Raw genomic sequence first — 14,339 nt, forward strand, 5'->3', positions numbered from 1 at the left:
CTGGCTCTGACTGTCGCCGGCGTGGACGCATAACCACCAAATGTACTGTGATCTATAAATGTAATGTACTTTAAAAATAATCAAAATGATCCATTCACATATTTTACTTCAATTCAGTTAAAAGTTACCTTTAGCATGTTCCTTATGGTTACACATAAAGGGAGATCAAGAAGTATCTGGTCATTGAAGTTGTGCAGACCGCCTCTCCACTCCTGGTACCGGTACCGGGTTCCACATTGATGGCAGGATTTACAGTAGGTGGAGACATCTGGAAATCCCAAGGTTCAACCAGAATCACAGCACAGTTCACAACATAGTAGATTGTAATAAGACATCAACAGATCAACTTCTACCTTGAACAATACGGAAAGTGGTGAGGATTTTGGCCTCATGTGTGATGAGGACCGGGTCACTCAGGGGCACCTCTCCTGGGCAGTGCTGGCACATCATCTCCTCTGGGACGAGGTGTCTTGGGTATTGTTTTCCAACAGATGGAAACCGTAGATGTTCTGGCAGAACAGCAGGTAACCTTTTATACTTGAGAATATACTGGACCATGGCTTTCATCCTTTGGTCATCTTCTGGTGCATATGGAACATCACCCAGATCAGCCTCATCGTGACTGTCGTTGTCCCCTGTGGATGTTATTGTACTCCCGCCTTCCCTGAACAGTTCATGGTGAGTCTGAAGTAGATGCCATTTCGCAACATATTTGTGCAGACATGATCTCTTTGTCCTTGCACAAGGACAGTGCCACGAATTCTTTATTGTGTTATACGACACCATAACTCTTCCCACTTTACTGTTGGAAGAAACTGTGGGCTCGTATATGGATATGTATTTCTTTGACTGAGGGGCTCCAGTGCTGGACTGCACCGACAGAGGTGCATGATTGTCTTTGGCAAGCTTTTGCCGATCGAAGCAGATCTTCTTTTTATCCTCTCCAAACCACTTGCTGCTGACCATCTCAGTAAGTGTTTGTTCCTGCAGTTCAGGAGAGGAGGCATATGATGTGCAGTATGTTATGGATTTGAGGTTTATGCATTAATCCGCTTCCAATCCACTCCTCTGTGCCGACTCCATGTTAACCTGGCACTCTGAGGATTCACAGGAAACATGTTGATTCTCCCCCCACACTTTATTTTGTACATGCAGAGGAGAGCTGGCGCCGTGGAAGGATTTGTGGACTGCGTACACTCTGTTCTCAGGATCTATACACTCACTCTGAAGGTGGGAAGCTGCTGTTATGTCCTTATGTTTGCCTGTGTGCTTCCTTTCAATATGTCTTTTTACTTTTTTTTTGTTCAACACAATTTCGCATATGGGACATTTTTTGTGTATTAATGGCTGACAACTTGGGCTGGTTGGGCTGGGGTTGGTGGGGGTGGTTGGAGCTGGGCAGGTAGAAGTTATAGCAGGGTGCCTCTTCTTGCAGAAAGACAAATGTCTAATGAAGTCTGGTTTACGGGACAACATTGACTGGCAGTAGATGCAGTGGTAGTGCCACTGTGGTCGACAATCTAACCCACACCTGTGTATGGTGTACCCTAAAACACAGGAACATATAATTGTAGTTTATATCATATTATTTAAAAGTGTTAATTTTTAATAAAATATGAATCAGGTATCTGGTCACCACAATCAATTAAAAGAGGGACTTAATTAATCAGAATTAATAATAACATTCAGTCACTTTAAAAGCATAAACGCATCATGACTACATTTGCATTTCTTGAGAGAACATTTGGAAACCTTACCTTCATGGAGAACGGTGCAGTTGAAATGGTTCTCTAAATGGGTTCTGACCTTGCTCAACTTTGTTGGGCGGAACAAAGCCGAGTGACAGAATGGGTAGTGGAATTTCTTGCAGCATTTCCTGCAGTGTTTCAATTCAGGAAGAAATCTCCCCTCTTGGATTGTTATATGCATCTTTAAAAAGAGAGAGAGAGAGAGAGAGAGAGAGAGAGAGAGAGAGAGAGAAGGAGACAGAGAGACTGATTGGTCAGATTGAACATTGTGAGCTCATTTCACAGACACGAATTGACTCTAAACCTAGAACTGGACCAAAGGACATTTTTGATTCTCCTGTTCTGGATTCAAATGAATCTGTGTCCGTTAAGTCACTTACATGATGTGACCGGTGTAAACCTGTCTGCATTGTGATTGGACTGATTTATGTGACTGACAGACACGACAAGAAGTGATGTGCAATCTTGTGCATCTGCTCAGTTTAACTGTCTTTTACACTGCAGCACTTATTTCAAACTACTGTCCTCAGTCTCCTAACCTGATTTAATGTAATCTTGATGTGACTAATTCAAATATTTTTATTTATTGAAATGAGTTTTTATTGTTTTTAAAATGCTATTTTAATTTCATCTTAGTGTTATCTTGCTGGTATGTTTGGAACACAAGGAGTGATATTTATTGATAAAACATAAACAACTCTACAACGCACCTCCAGTGACGTGATTAAATATACAGTTCACTTCACTCATGGTGTAAAAATGCTTTTTCCATAAAGGGACCAGAAACAATGCAGAGTATTTGTCAAGAACATAACAGCAGTCACCACCATGCACAGTCTACAACTAATCTGTAAACACATCGCCTCAGAGCATGGCGGGAAGCCCCACCCACTTATCCCCAACATTCTACAACGTATTTAACGGTCATACTTACGTCCATCGTCTTACGTCCAGTTCGTTAGGGATCGGTGTCGCGAAAAACTAAGGTCCTACAAACGCGGTCCTGGAACTGCAGACTCCGCCACCAAGAGTATGTTCCTGCAGAACCGGAGGCTGCGGTTTCAGGGACTCTACGTTTTCACGCTAGCGCCACATAGCGAATGGGAGGCTGATTTCTAGGACACTACACCACAAAAACTGCCATAAAAGTTTATTCCACCCAAATTCTGCTTTTTGTCTTTTATACAACAGTTCCACGTGCGCCATTTTAGTTAACAGTAATAAACAACAACAGATTTGTTGACCTACGTAATTCTTCCCGCCATCCTCCTCTGAAGATCACACATCATTTAATTCAAATGGTATTTCTGGAAATTTTCATCTTTATAAAGTTTGTTACAACCTGAGATCGATAACGACCGTTAATATGACGCTGATTAACGGTTAACAGAAGAAGAAGAAGAAGAAGATTATTATTATTATTATTATTAGGTTCCTGTAGTTGCCGACAGAAGGCTGCAGTTTCGGGATCACGCTTGTATATTATTAATAATTAGATATCATTTTATTATTTTAAATGGGGCAGATGGCTGAAAATAATAAAGTAATTAGTTACTACTTTTAATGTATTTATAAGAGGGGGTCCTGACACTGCGGTCCTGCAGCAACAACCTACTCGACTCACACTCCCAGACGACGGACAGTAGGTGTCGCTAAGACCGCGACCTGTTTACGGAAGTGGCCGTTGCTGAGGAGCTGGGAGCGGGTGTTAACGCTGGTTGTCCCGGTGTGTGTGTGTATAGAAAACATAGTTTAATTTCCTGCTGTAGTTTGTCTGTAAACCTTCACATAAGAACCGGGTTAACCGAGTCTGTTTCACTGACAAACCGCCACCCGGACCTGTGTTCGGCATCTGCCTCTCCAACATGGCGGCAGTCGACGTGGAGGATGAGAGTATTTTAGCGTCGATCTTTAAGGACAGCTTCCCGGACAGCTGGAGGGACAACCCGGACTTCACCACCTACCTGTCCGAGCTGAGCTCCTTCGGGGTGGAGAAGCTGAGCCGGGAGCCGGAGCGGCTGGCGGAGGAGCGGGCTCAGATCCTGCAGCAGACCCGGGAACTGGCCTTCTCCAACTACCAGACCTTCATCCGCACCGCCGACTGCACCGAGCACATCTACCGGGACTTCGGCCGGGTGGAGAGCAGCGTGTCCCGGCTGCTGGACAAGCTGCCCGGGTTCGGGGAGAAATGCAGGTCGGTGATAAATGTGTGTGGTAATAAAAGGAATTGTTTGTTAATGCTGTCTGCACACACAGAGAAGAGCTGAAGACTTAAACTGCAGTTTAAAGTAGAGCTGAAACAAAGTCAGTTTGTCAATTTGCAGAAAATTATCAGAATTATTTTAATTATCAGTGAATCATTCATCAATATTAGATGCTGTGACATGAGAATCTGCTGCTTGTCTTTGTTTTATATGATAAACTGTTATTTATGTATATATTATAGACTTTTATTGTTTATTATTAACTATTTATTTTTTATTACTACTATTGAGCTGCTGGACATTTGAATTTCCCCCCAGGTATGAATAAAGCATACTATACTAAACTATACTAAACTGAGACCAGTGGTTCACAGTGAGGTCCAGGGACCCCCAGCAGTACATCAGAGGGTTTCTGTGGGTCTCCAGCAAAAAGGGGAATAATTTATTGTCACTATAATTCCATCCAATATTAACACAATGACAGAACATGTGATTATTCTGATCGTGGGTTTCAAACATTTTCTGTAATTAAACATCTAAAAGTAAAGATCTTGTCAGATGGTTTAGGATCCTTGATGTGAAAAAGTTTGAGCACCACTGATTTAAACAATATGGATCTTGGTACGAATCTCAATATTAAAGGAACACTGTGACTTCAAATAGACCCTGAGCCTTTGACGCTCCGTCCAGTAATCCATCGAGGACTGAGGTTCCTGATCAGGTCTGGTGCTAATGTCCATGTGAGCTCGTCCTGCAGGTCTGATGTGGTTTCTGTGTCTGTCCAGGGGCTTCATGAAGGAGGCGGAGGAGATCGGAGCCAGCCGTCGGATGAACAGCCTGACACTGAACCGCCACACTGAGATCCTGGAGATCCTGGAGATCCCTCAGCTCATGGACACCTGCGTCAGAAACGGATACTACGAGGAGGCTCTGGAGCTGGCGGCGTACGTCAAGAGGCTGGAGAAGAAACACTCGTCACTGCCGGTGATCCAGGTGAGTCCAGGAGGAGCTGAACGTGCTGCTGTTTAAGGTACAGGCCTGAAAACTGAGGAGGGAGGGAAACGGGGACAGTTCAGAGACTGGACACCTGCAGGGGGGGTCCAGGGTCGTGTTTGAAGACGTCACCTTGGACTCTGGGAAGTTGTGGACGGTGTCTTTCACTGTCAGCTGACGTTTAACAGATTAAACGATTGATTGAAAACGATAATTGATAAATGAATCAACAGTTAAATGTTTGTTTTTTAATATTTGCAGTTATTTGTCTGTCGATCAGCTGACCGACAGTTTCAGCTCCACTGACTCCACGTCTTGCGTTTTCAGGGAATCGTGCGTGAAGTGCGTCAGTCGACTCAGCTGATGCTCAACCAGCTGTTGCAGCAGCTGCGCAGCAACTCGCAGCTTCCTGTCTGCCTGCGTGTAATTGGTTACCTGCGCAGGATGGACGTGTTCACGGAGGCGGAGCTGCGGGTGAAGTTCCTGCAGGCGCGCGGCACCTGGCTGCACTCCATCCTCGCCGCCGTCCCCGAAGACGACCCCTACTTCCACATCACCAAAACCATTGAGGCGTGCAGAGTCCACCTGTTCGACATCATCACCCAGTACCGTGCCATCTTCTCCGACGAGGACCCGCTGGTGCCCCCCACCGGCGGGCAGGTTGCGGTGAACGAGGGCGCCATCTTCCACTGCTGGGTGGTGCAGAAGGTGGCGGAGTTCCTGGAGACTTTAGAGAGGGACCTGCAGCGGGGCGTGGGGGGCCGTCTGGACTCCCTGCTGGGTCAGTGCATGTACTTTGGCCTGTCCTTCAGCAGGGTGGGGGCAGATTTCCGCGGGCAGCTGGCGCCAATGTTCCAGCGCGTGGCGGTGGAGACGTTCAGAAGAGCCGTGCAGGACGGCGTGGACAAGTTCCAGGAGGACATGAACCTGTACACGCTGATCACCCTGCCCTCAGTGCTGGGAGGGACCATCCCCCCCGTGGCCCCCAGCACCCAGCCCGGCACCCTGCAGCCCCCCATGTCACTGCTGGACTTCCAGCCGCTCGCCTGCTTCCTCAACAACATCCTGACGGCCTTCAACGACCTGCGGCTCTGCTGCCCGCTCGGCCTCGCCCAGGACGTCACCAGGTGTCTGGAGGACGCTCTGAAGATGGTGAGTAGCTGCTCCTGTCAGGGGTCTGGGTCTGGGTCTGGGTCTGGGGCTGAGGCTGAATCCAAATGTCACCACAAGTCCAAGGGCCACTTTAAGACCTGCGTTGTTCCCATGGTGACGATATTTTGCGTGTATAATTTTGTGTTCTGCTTTTGTTAGTATTATTAACAGTGATGATGATGATGATGATGATGATGATGATGATGATGATGATGATGATGATGATACTTCTGCTGTGAGCTGCGGTCCATCTTTAAAGCAGCGTCTGGTGACGTCTCTGAAGTCCAGGTCCCTCAGACATGATGACCTGTGGATTTGGATTCGTAGAACGGGCCTTTGAGTCTGGGTGTTTGGGTTCAGCCTGTGTCCTCAGTGTTGCCGGTCTTGTTTCCTGTCAGGTGACCCGTCAGATCCTGGTCTTCCACCGGGCCGAGGAGTCGGCGTTCAGCAGTAGAGAGAAGGAGCTGTTTGTTCAGTTCTGCTGCTCGTACGCTGAAGACCTGCTGCCGTTCCTGAACCGCTGCCTGCAGGTTCTGTTTCCTCCGGCTCAGATCGCTCTCATCCTGGGTGAGGAGAACCGTCACGTGACCGCACACAAACATCTGTGATATCATGTGGTCGTACGTCAGAGTGGTGAAATGTAAATGTAGTTGTGAACACGTTTGTCTCCCTGCAGGTGTTCCTCCGACTCACCTGCACAGGTACGACAGTCTGGGCTGCATCGACCTCGCCGCCGTCCTCGAGCCTCTGGACTTTGTGCTTCCTCAGAGAGAGACATTAGCTCCGCCCCCAGCACCCGAGGTCGATATCACCAGCGAACTGAGCAGCCTGACGTTTGACACGCAACTTAAAGACCCAATAACAGATCCAGACCCAAAACTGACCCGGTCCGGTCCCAGAGACCCCGGGTCTGAGCCGGGTCCCGGACTGATGGAGCCGAAGTCTGAGGATGGAGACGATGAGACGATGCAGGACGAGGAGTTTTCTCTGGAGTGACAGACGCTGAGGCGGAAACAAGACTCTGGGTTTAAAGGTTTAAAGATTTAAAGGTGTGAACCGGGTTCAAGAATCACTCTGGGACCTGGTGACGGACGCTTTTATTTTTATGAACTGAATAATAAATTAAACATTTTGTCTGTGAGGAAAATATTCTGTTTCATGGTCAAACTGTCTCAGAGTTTCAGGCAGAGCTGAAGAGACTCACTGAAACGTTTATGGACAGAAAATGAATCTGATCAGTTTGATAATTGATTAAAGTTTTTCTGGAGGAGCATCAATCAACTTCATCTGTTCAATATCTGAGCTGTTTACTGCTGAGACCAAGTTTAAACCCTGTGAACGTCTCTGTTGAAGCTCTTTGAGCTGCGACAGGTGAGTGTTTACAGGTGAGATATTTATAATGACGTCAGAGCAGATTCGTCTGGTTCCTGCTTCTGACGTGACGACTTGTTTCTCTGCTTGGATCAAGACGTCACAGCAGCTTTCAGAGAATCACAGTCAGAATCTTTAAAACTATTGATTGATATCATCTGCACAACAATCCAAAATAATTGATCTGCAGCCTGTGATCAGGTTCGCAGCAGCAGCTGAGTGAAAGAGATGAATAATTAGAATGATTAAATTAAAATCTGACAAACTGAAACACACACCAAGTCGAGTCATTAAGTCTGAATGAGGTAAATGAACAGAAAGGTGAGTGATCACTGACCTGCTGCAGGTAAACACAGGTTTAAAGGTCACTACAGGTCACACGTGTGTCACCTGTCTGTGTTCAGGTGAACACGATGACTGAGAAACTTTTACACCTTCCAGTGCCTTCATGGAAACAGACGGGAGCGGGACGCAACCAGTTTCATCTTTGTTTAGCCTAGCTTAGCATAAAGACTGGAAGCGGGGGGAAACTGTTAGCATAGCTCCATCAGTAGATTCCTTCGTCTGGATTAAAGGTGTGTCTGAGAAGCTTGAGTGATTCTGTGGCAGATGTTTGTTTAAATGAAGAGAAAATATTAAATAAAATGATTGTGACTGTTGAACATCATTCATTACACATGTGACTCTGCAACAGCTGAAGTCAGTCTTTAAATTTATTGGGTATTAATATAGAAACAATATACTGATCAGTCTGGAAGGGAGGGGCTTAACATGACCTCAGAAATCCTGTATACAAGAGAAATGCTGGTTTTATATTTTAAAGAACATTAACGCTGTTTCTGCATGTTTCACCTGTCGGCTGAAAAGTACGGTGGCCCTGAAACTCAGAGCGCTGCAACACAACAGGAAGTGTTTTAACGGGACAATAAAAAGGGACGTACTGGTTCAATGCTTTGTGACATTTGAAATGAAAAACATTGAACGAGCGCGTCCCAGCAGGTGCATCACTTTTTAGTGTCCCCTGGAAACACTTCCTGTTGTGTTGCAGAGCGTCGAGCTTCAGGGCCACTGTAGAAAATTTATTTAAACACCACAGTCGTTACTGTCAGTTCATTTCTATGAAGGTGTCAACGTGCAGAGACGTGAGACCGTCAGCGTCTACCTGTTACACAGGTTGTCTCTGTGCTGGAGCTGCTGGGAATATTAAAGGAGCAGTGTGAACTGAAAACATGGAGGCTGAGGAGGGAAAGATGTGAATCTGCTCCTTTGTTGAGTTGGATAATAATCAGTTTATTACATTATTGGTTGTTTTTTCCATCATTTATTTCTATGACTAATAATAATAATAATAATAATAATAATAATAATATCCAGCTGTTCTGCAGCTGGTTCTTGAATCTCAGATGTTAGACTGTCGATGAACGCACCATCAGGGACATTTCCCTCTATTAAAACATGATGTGAAGTTAGTTACCTTCATAGAAATGCACTGAGGGCAGAGGCTGCGTCAGTGACGGGTCACATGACCCTGCTGGAGGATTCACACATGAAAACCACCTGAACAGTCTCTAACTCTCTGACACGTCAGATCAAACTGATCTGACGATGCCGTGTCTCCACGTGTCCTTCAGCTCTTCACTTCTTCTTGACAAACTTCTTGTGGGTGGCGTTGGGGTTGGCTCGTCTGCGGCCGCCTCCGCACTGCCCGTCTCTGATCTGCAGGTTGGCCGCTCGGCTGTAGATGTCGTTCTGGCAGAACGGCGAGGCCCCGGCCACGTAGTCCGGGTCGAAGACATCTGTCTTCTGACGAGCCTTCTGGGACAGTCTCTGCTGGGGGAAACGCTGGTCCTCCACCAGCTGGGGGTTACTACCATGTTTCCCTCCCTGAGGCAGAGGCAGCGAGTGCTGAAAGACACGATACAGGAGGCGTGGTGAGTTCACTGGTTTCAAAATAAACATGAACCTTGATATCTGACAGGAGACAGCAGGTGAATGCAGGAGATTTGATAACAGGGGTCTTGAGAGAGCTACAGAAGAATTCAATGAACCTGGAGAAGCAAAGTGGAATCAGTGTGAACCCTGTAGAACGTGTCGTCAGGACTAAGACGAGCTCACGTCCAGGAGTCAGGACGTCCCACTGCTGCTTCATGTTCATTAAAGACACAGTTCCCCCTCATCCTGTTGGATGTGCTGCAGGTCTCAGGTCTGTGTGTCAGTGCATCTAAAACCTGGATGGATCAGCTCTGATGACATCATCACCACAGGAGGTCACTGTGTTCAGACTGTCCCCAAGGAGAAGGGGGGGGGGGTCCTGATGACCAATAACAATAAACCTGCTTCTCCTCGATTCCTTTATGCAGGTGTAACGTCACTGTGTGTGTGTGTGTGTGTGTGTGTGTGTGTGTGTGTGTGTGTGTCTCACCCTCAGTCCTCTCGGGTTCAGCACTTTGGGGTTTTTGGAGAAGTGCATCTTCATGCTGCCGTCCTCACTGACCGTCACCGCCAGCTTCTTCAGAGTCTTGTTTCCACAGTGAGGACAGAACACTTTGTTCATGTTGCTGGTCGTCCTGGCAACGGAGTCAAACATGGTCAGAGTCAAACACTGAGCAACGAGCCTGAGGACGGACGGTCGGACAGACAGGTATCTGAACTGCTCTCCTGAGGATGAACCTTGAGATCTGAATGACTGTCCTGTCAGTTCTGTGACTGTGAGGGACGGTACGAAACCCGGGGCTACGTTTTTAAAGACATTATCGGTTCTGCTCTCGGTACTGGAGAAATTTAGAAAATAAATTTCCTGTTTGTTATAATAAAAGTTCTCACACTTTTTATCACCAACTCAGACCTTCGTCTCTGATGCGTTTTCACTGTTACACATGAGAAAGTAAAACCAGTTTAATTCTGTTTAATTCGTTTTTTTGTCTCTTACAAAATGCCAAGAAGAACCGGTAAGAGAACCGTTAAAGCACCGGATCGATGGAAGTAGTAGCAACGTTAAAATGTGAACGACGCCCATCCCCAGTGACGGCACTCACTTGAAGCAGGCGTGACACCTCAGGATGTAGTTCCTCGCCTGTTTGATCAGCATCCCGTTCACAGAGAGAACATGGAGGCCGATCTGAATCAGAACGTTCTGGGAGGAAGAGAGAACACAGCGGAAATCATTTCTAAATGAACTGATCAAACTCATCAGCAACTCGTTTGATAATCGATTTATTCCCGTTCTCCGCTTCTTTGTCTTCTATCACACTGAACTGAACATATTTGGTTTTGGACATGTCAAGACGTCGTGGTGAATTCTGGGAAACATTTCTAACTTTCAGACTGAAAACATTCTGACATATATCAAAAAATACAAATAAACAATATAAAGTAACGATGAGCTCGGACTGAAGCTCCAGGTGACAGTCGGTCCTGTTGTTACCTGCATGGCGAAGTCGGTGGTCAGACATCCCACTCTGACATCAGCAGGAGCCGTCCAATCACCAGAGGCCATCTTCATCTGTTTGATGTTACTGGGAGTGATCCAACCTCCTTCGTCCTCCTCATCCTCCTCTTCCTCTTTAGGCTCGTTCTCTTTGTCCTCGTCGTCTGATTGGTCCTCTGTCTGTGCTGATGTGTCCGGCCTGCTGTCTGACACCGAGACACCGTCTACTTCCTGAAAACAAACAAACATCATCACAACAGCCAATCAACAACAGCAACACAGTCAGAACCCGCTGCTGTCGGCCAATCAGGATCCAGAACGGCCCCGTTTCCCTGCTCGTGTTGTCATTAAATATCAGCTGATCATCAGTAGCAGCAGGTCACATGGTCAGCCTGAGTCCTGGGAACTCACCAGTAACTCCAGCAGACTGTCGTCGATGGTCGGCACCGGTTCCCTCCAGAACTGGAAGCTGTTGAACTCGTTGGTGTCGACCGTCACAGTCTGTTTCTGTTTGTTGTTCAAGTTTAAAACCTCCTCTGGATCCTGCAGGAGCAACGACAACAGACACTGAGCCTCCTGCTGGTGCCTCCTGCAGGCTGCAGGGATTATTATAACGAGCATAAATTATTATAACTATATTATAACCACTATATTAAAGTGTCAGACAGAATAAAAGATGATGAATTAGGTTTTACTGTGGGGGAAGTCGACCAATCATTTATATCCCTCACACTGATCTCACTCAGCTTCACAAGTTATTGATCATCCTGATGTTTCCGAAGGTATTTTTATTTTATTTTGAAAATACTTCTAAAGTAAACACCCCAACAACTCTCTGACATCAGTTTCTCCACGGTGAGGATCTTTTCTGTGTTTAAAGACATTTTTACAGCTGTGTTTTCTCAAAGCTTTATTTTTTATTCTGTTTGTTTTGTTATCACTTTTTTATTGTTTGTCCTCAGTTTCATATCGTCTTGTAAAGCACTTGTGTTGAAAGGTGCTCAATCACTAAAGGTTATCATCAAATGATTGTAAACTGGATATTATAGCGTCTCTGGGTGTAGTGGAAAGCCTCCCAGAATGCACCAGTGCAACATTCCTACAGTTCCTCTGTGGTTCTCTCTTCTTAAAACCATTTAATTGATTCAAATAAAACTCTCTTGTCTCCGCTGGTTCACCGTCAGTCGGACTCACCAGCAGCTGCAGCAGGTCGTCGTCCAGCGTCAGCAGCGGCTCTCTCCAGAACTGGAAGGTGTTGAACTGTTCAGTGTCCGTCTGGTGTGAAGTCTCCGTCTGTGTTGGCGTCTGTCTGCTGCTCGGACCGTCAACAGGTTTCTGCAGAGAGCTCATCAGTTAGATTAACTTCCTCACTGCAGAGCTAACCGGTCTGGACATGTCGAACTACTTACTTTTACCTTGGAGGGGAAGTGAAATCCTGCGACGTTGACAGGCGTCTCTGGGTGGCGCTGTGTGCCCTGAATATTAACCTGAAACAGAGAATATGTGGAGTCACTCTGCTGGATGCACACAGTCGACAAGCTGCATCACACAATCCTAAAAGACCATGTTTAGCCTAGCTTAGCACAAAGACCGGAGGCAGGGGGAAACTGCTAGCGTAGCTGTGTGGTGGTGGTACCTTGACCTCCGGTTCTCTCCTCAGGTGTTGGGAGCCGACCTGCTCCAGCTCCAGCTGGTAGGTCAGAGCCAGGACTTTGATGTCTGTGGCTGAGAGACTCGGGTAGTCTCCGGTCTTCTTGGAGAACTCCGTCACTGAACAGAGACGAAAAACAAACTGTGACTCATGTTGAGCTTTTCACACAAGATGCAGGAACAGGTGTAGACACAGGTAAACAGGTGAGTTTATCACCCGTGGTTACTTAGAAATCTTATCAAAGATAAATATAAACGGAATGAAAAAGAATAAGATTTGTTGAAAGATATTGAACCACAACCTCAATGACGTGTTCAGGTTTAGTTTATTTTAGTTACTTTAGTTTAGCTCAGGTTTAGTTCAGGTTTACTTTAGTTACCATGTCTGACATGTTCTGGATGTGGGTCTTTAAAGTGGAGCTGGTAGGGCAGGAAGGCCAGACTCCTCCTGGTGGGTTTGTCTCTGATCTCGTTCACCACTTCTTTCAGAGTGTAGATGTTTCTGCCGATTTCCTGCAACACAAACCAGCAGAAGGACGTTAAGATCAGAGAACTGTCGCTCAGCCTCAGACTCACTGCAGCCTGTGGAGGTGAAGATGGAAAATAACATGTGATACATTTCTTTATCTGATTGTGAATATCCATCACTAAAATAACATATAACATGAAATATTTCTTTATTTGATGTACTGTATTATCAACACTCTGTCTGTGCTCTGTATTTAGTCTCCTTCATCACATGTACGAGTTCAGTTTGTGTCAAAGTTAAATGTGAACCTTAGACATGTAGGGTTTAATAAAGTCTCAAGAACATTCACTGAAGTAAAAGAACCAACACAGCAACACAACTGTGTGAAGATCTAGAGTTCACTAAAAGTTTAAAGATTTAACATTTACAGTTCTCATCCAACACTTAGTCGATTTAATAATATTATCTGTTATATATTAAGACTATTACTGACACACAATCATGTCATGTGTTAATGGGAACTGCTCCTTTAATTGGTGGTAAACCCGTTCACAGCTGATGACGTCATGAACTCAACGACATCACTGTAAAGTGGATGTGGTTATAAAATAAACATTATGTCGACTCCCTCTGAATAAACCAGTATTTAAACCTCCAGTTAATCTCAGTGTGTTGTTAGACATCAGCTCCATGTTTCTGAGGGCCCCCTCCCCCCCAGCCTCTCTCTCCACAGCCTCTCTGACCCGCTGCACTGACGGCTACAGATCAGCTGATCACCTGACAGGTGAGTTTCATCTATAACGAGTCAGTTTGAGGTCGAAGCGGGAACAGTCTCACCTGCAGAGGAGCTTTCTTTAAAAACGCTCCTGCGTCTGCCACAACATGCTCCACCAGGGTCGGTGCCATCTTGGATCTATGACCAACGACTAGACCGACCAATCAGAAGACACGACACAGTCACGTGACAGATGGAAGCCCTGAACGCATCATTTGTGTTGGAAATTTTAAACACTTTACCAACTCCGTACTTTACAACAATTTGAAGGTGATTTTTTTTTTTTTAGATTAACACCATATATATATATATATATATTTTTTTTTTTAAATTGAAATATATCTAACATTTATTTTGTATTTGTTCTCATGTTTGTTGTTGTTGTTAACTTTGATATTGACATTTTACATGATGTTTTACATCACGTACATTTTTTACATCGTCTCGATGTATTCTCTGTTACATCGAGATGCCAGGAAAAGAACAGACATGATCATATTTGCTCATGGTAATTTTGAATCTCATAATTGTGAGTTTTTAACTAATAAGT

At 45.5% G+C, this 14,339-nt stretch overlaps 2 protein-coding genes and 1 long non-coding RNA gene across 4 annotated transcripts; 1 reads left to right on the plus strand and 2 right to left on the minus strand.

Annotated features, from left to right (window-relative positions):
- Positions 1-1,368: 1,368 nt before the first annotated feature.
- On the minus strand, positions 1,369-2,771 carry LOC111225528. The gene is made up of 3 exons (XR_002665269.1): positions 2,683-2,771; positions 1,758-1,929; positions 1,369-1,547 (listed from the first exon to the last, which is right to left on the minus strand). It is a non-coding gene; the product is annotated as an uncharacterized LOC111225528 (long non-coding RNA).
- A 652-nt stretch (positions 2,772-3,423) lies between these two features.
- cog8 (component of oligomeric golgi complex 8) lies at positions 3,424-8,127 on the plus strand. Its single transcript, XM_022750060.1, has 5 exons — positions 3,424-3,942; positions 4,738-4,945; positions 5,273-6,097; positions 6,496-6,664; positions 6,774-8,127. Exons 1-5 carry the CDS (start codon positions 3,614-3,616, stop codon positions 7,091-7,093), a joined length of 1,851 nt encoding a protein of 616 aa, XP_022605781.1. The 5' UTR covers positions 3,424-3,613; the 3' UTR covers positions 7,094-8,127.
- A 36-nt stretch (positions 8,128-8,163) lies between these two features.
- On the minus strand, positions 8,164-13,926 carry nob1 (NIN1/PSMD8 binding protein 1 homolog). Of its 2 annotated transcripts, none has more exons than XM_022750072.1 (10): positions 13,852-13,926; positions 12,926-13,058; positions 12,532-12,665; positions 12,305-12,382; positions 12,090-12,230; positions 11,307-11,438; positions 10,893-11,126; positions 10,504-10,601; positions 9,891-10,035; positions 8,164-9,373 (listed from the first exon to the last, which is right to left on the minus strand). In XM_022750072.1, the coding sequence occupies exons 1-10, from the start codon at positions 13,918-13,920 to the stop codon at positions 9,104-9,106; spliced, it is 1,434 nt and encodes a 477-aa protein (XP_022605793.1). In that variant the 5' UTR covers positions 13,921-13,926; the 3' UTR covers positions 8,164-9,103. The 2 variants fall into 2 exon arrangements, with proteins under 2 accessions (XP_022605793.1, XP_022605802.1); XM_022750081.1 differs by having other exon boundaries at positions 9,104-9,373; positions 12,311-12,382.
- Between the last annotated feature and the right edge of the window lie 413 nt (positions 13,927-14,339).

Source organism: Seriola dumerili, unplaced genomic scaffold (assembly GCF_002260705.1).
Source record: "Seriola dumerili isolate Sdu_G_001 unplaced genomic scaffold, Sdu_1.0 BDQW01000012.1, whole genome shotgun sequence".
Lineage (NCBI taxonomy): Eukaryota > Metazoa > Chordata > Actinopteri > Carangiformes > Carangidae > Seriola > Seriola dumerili.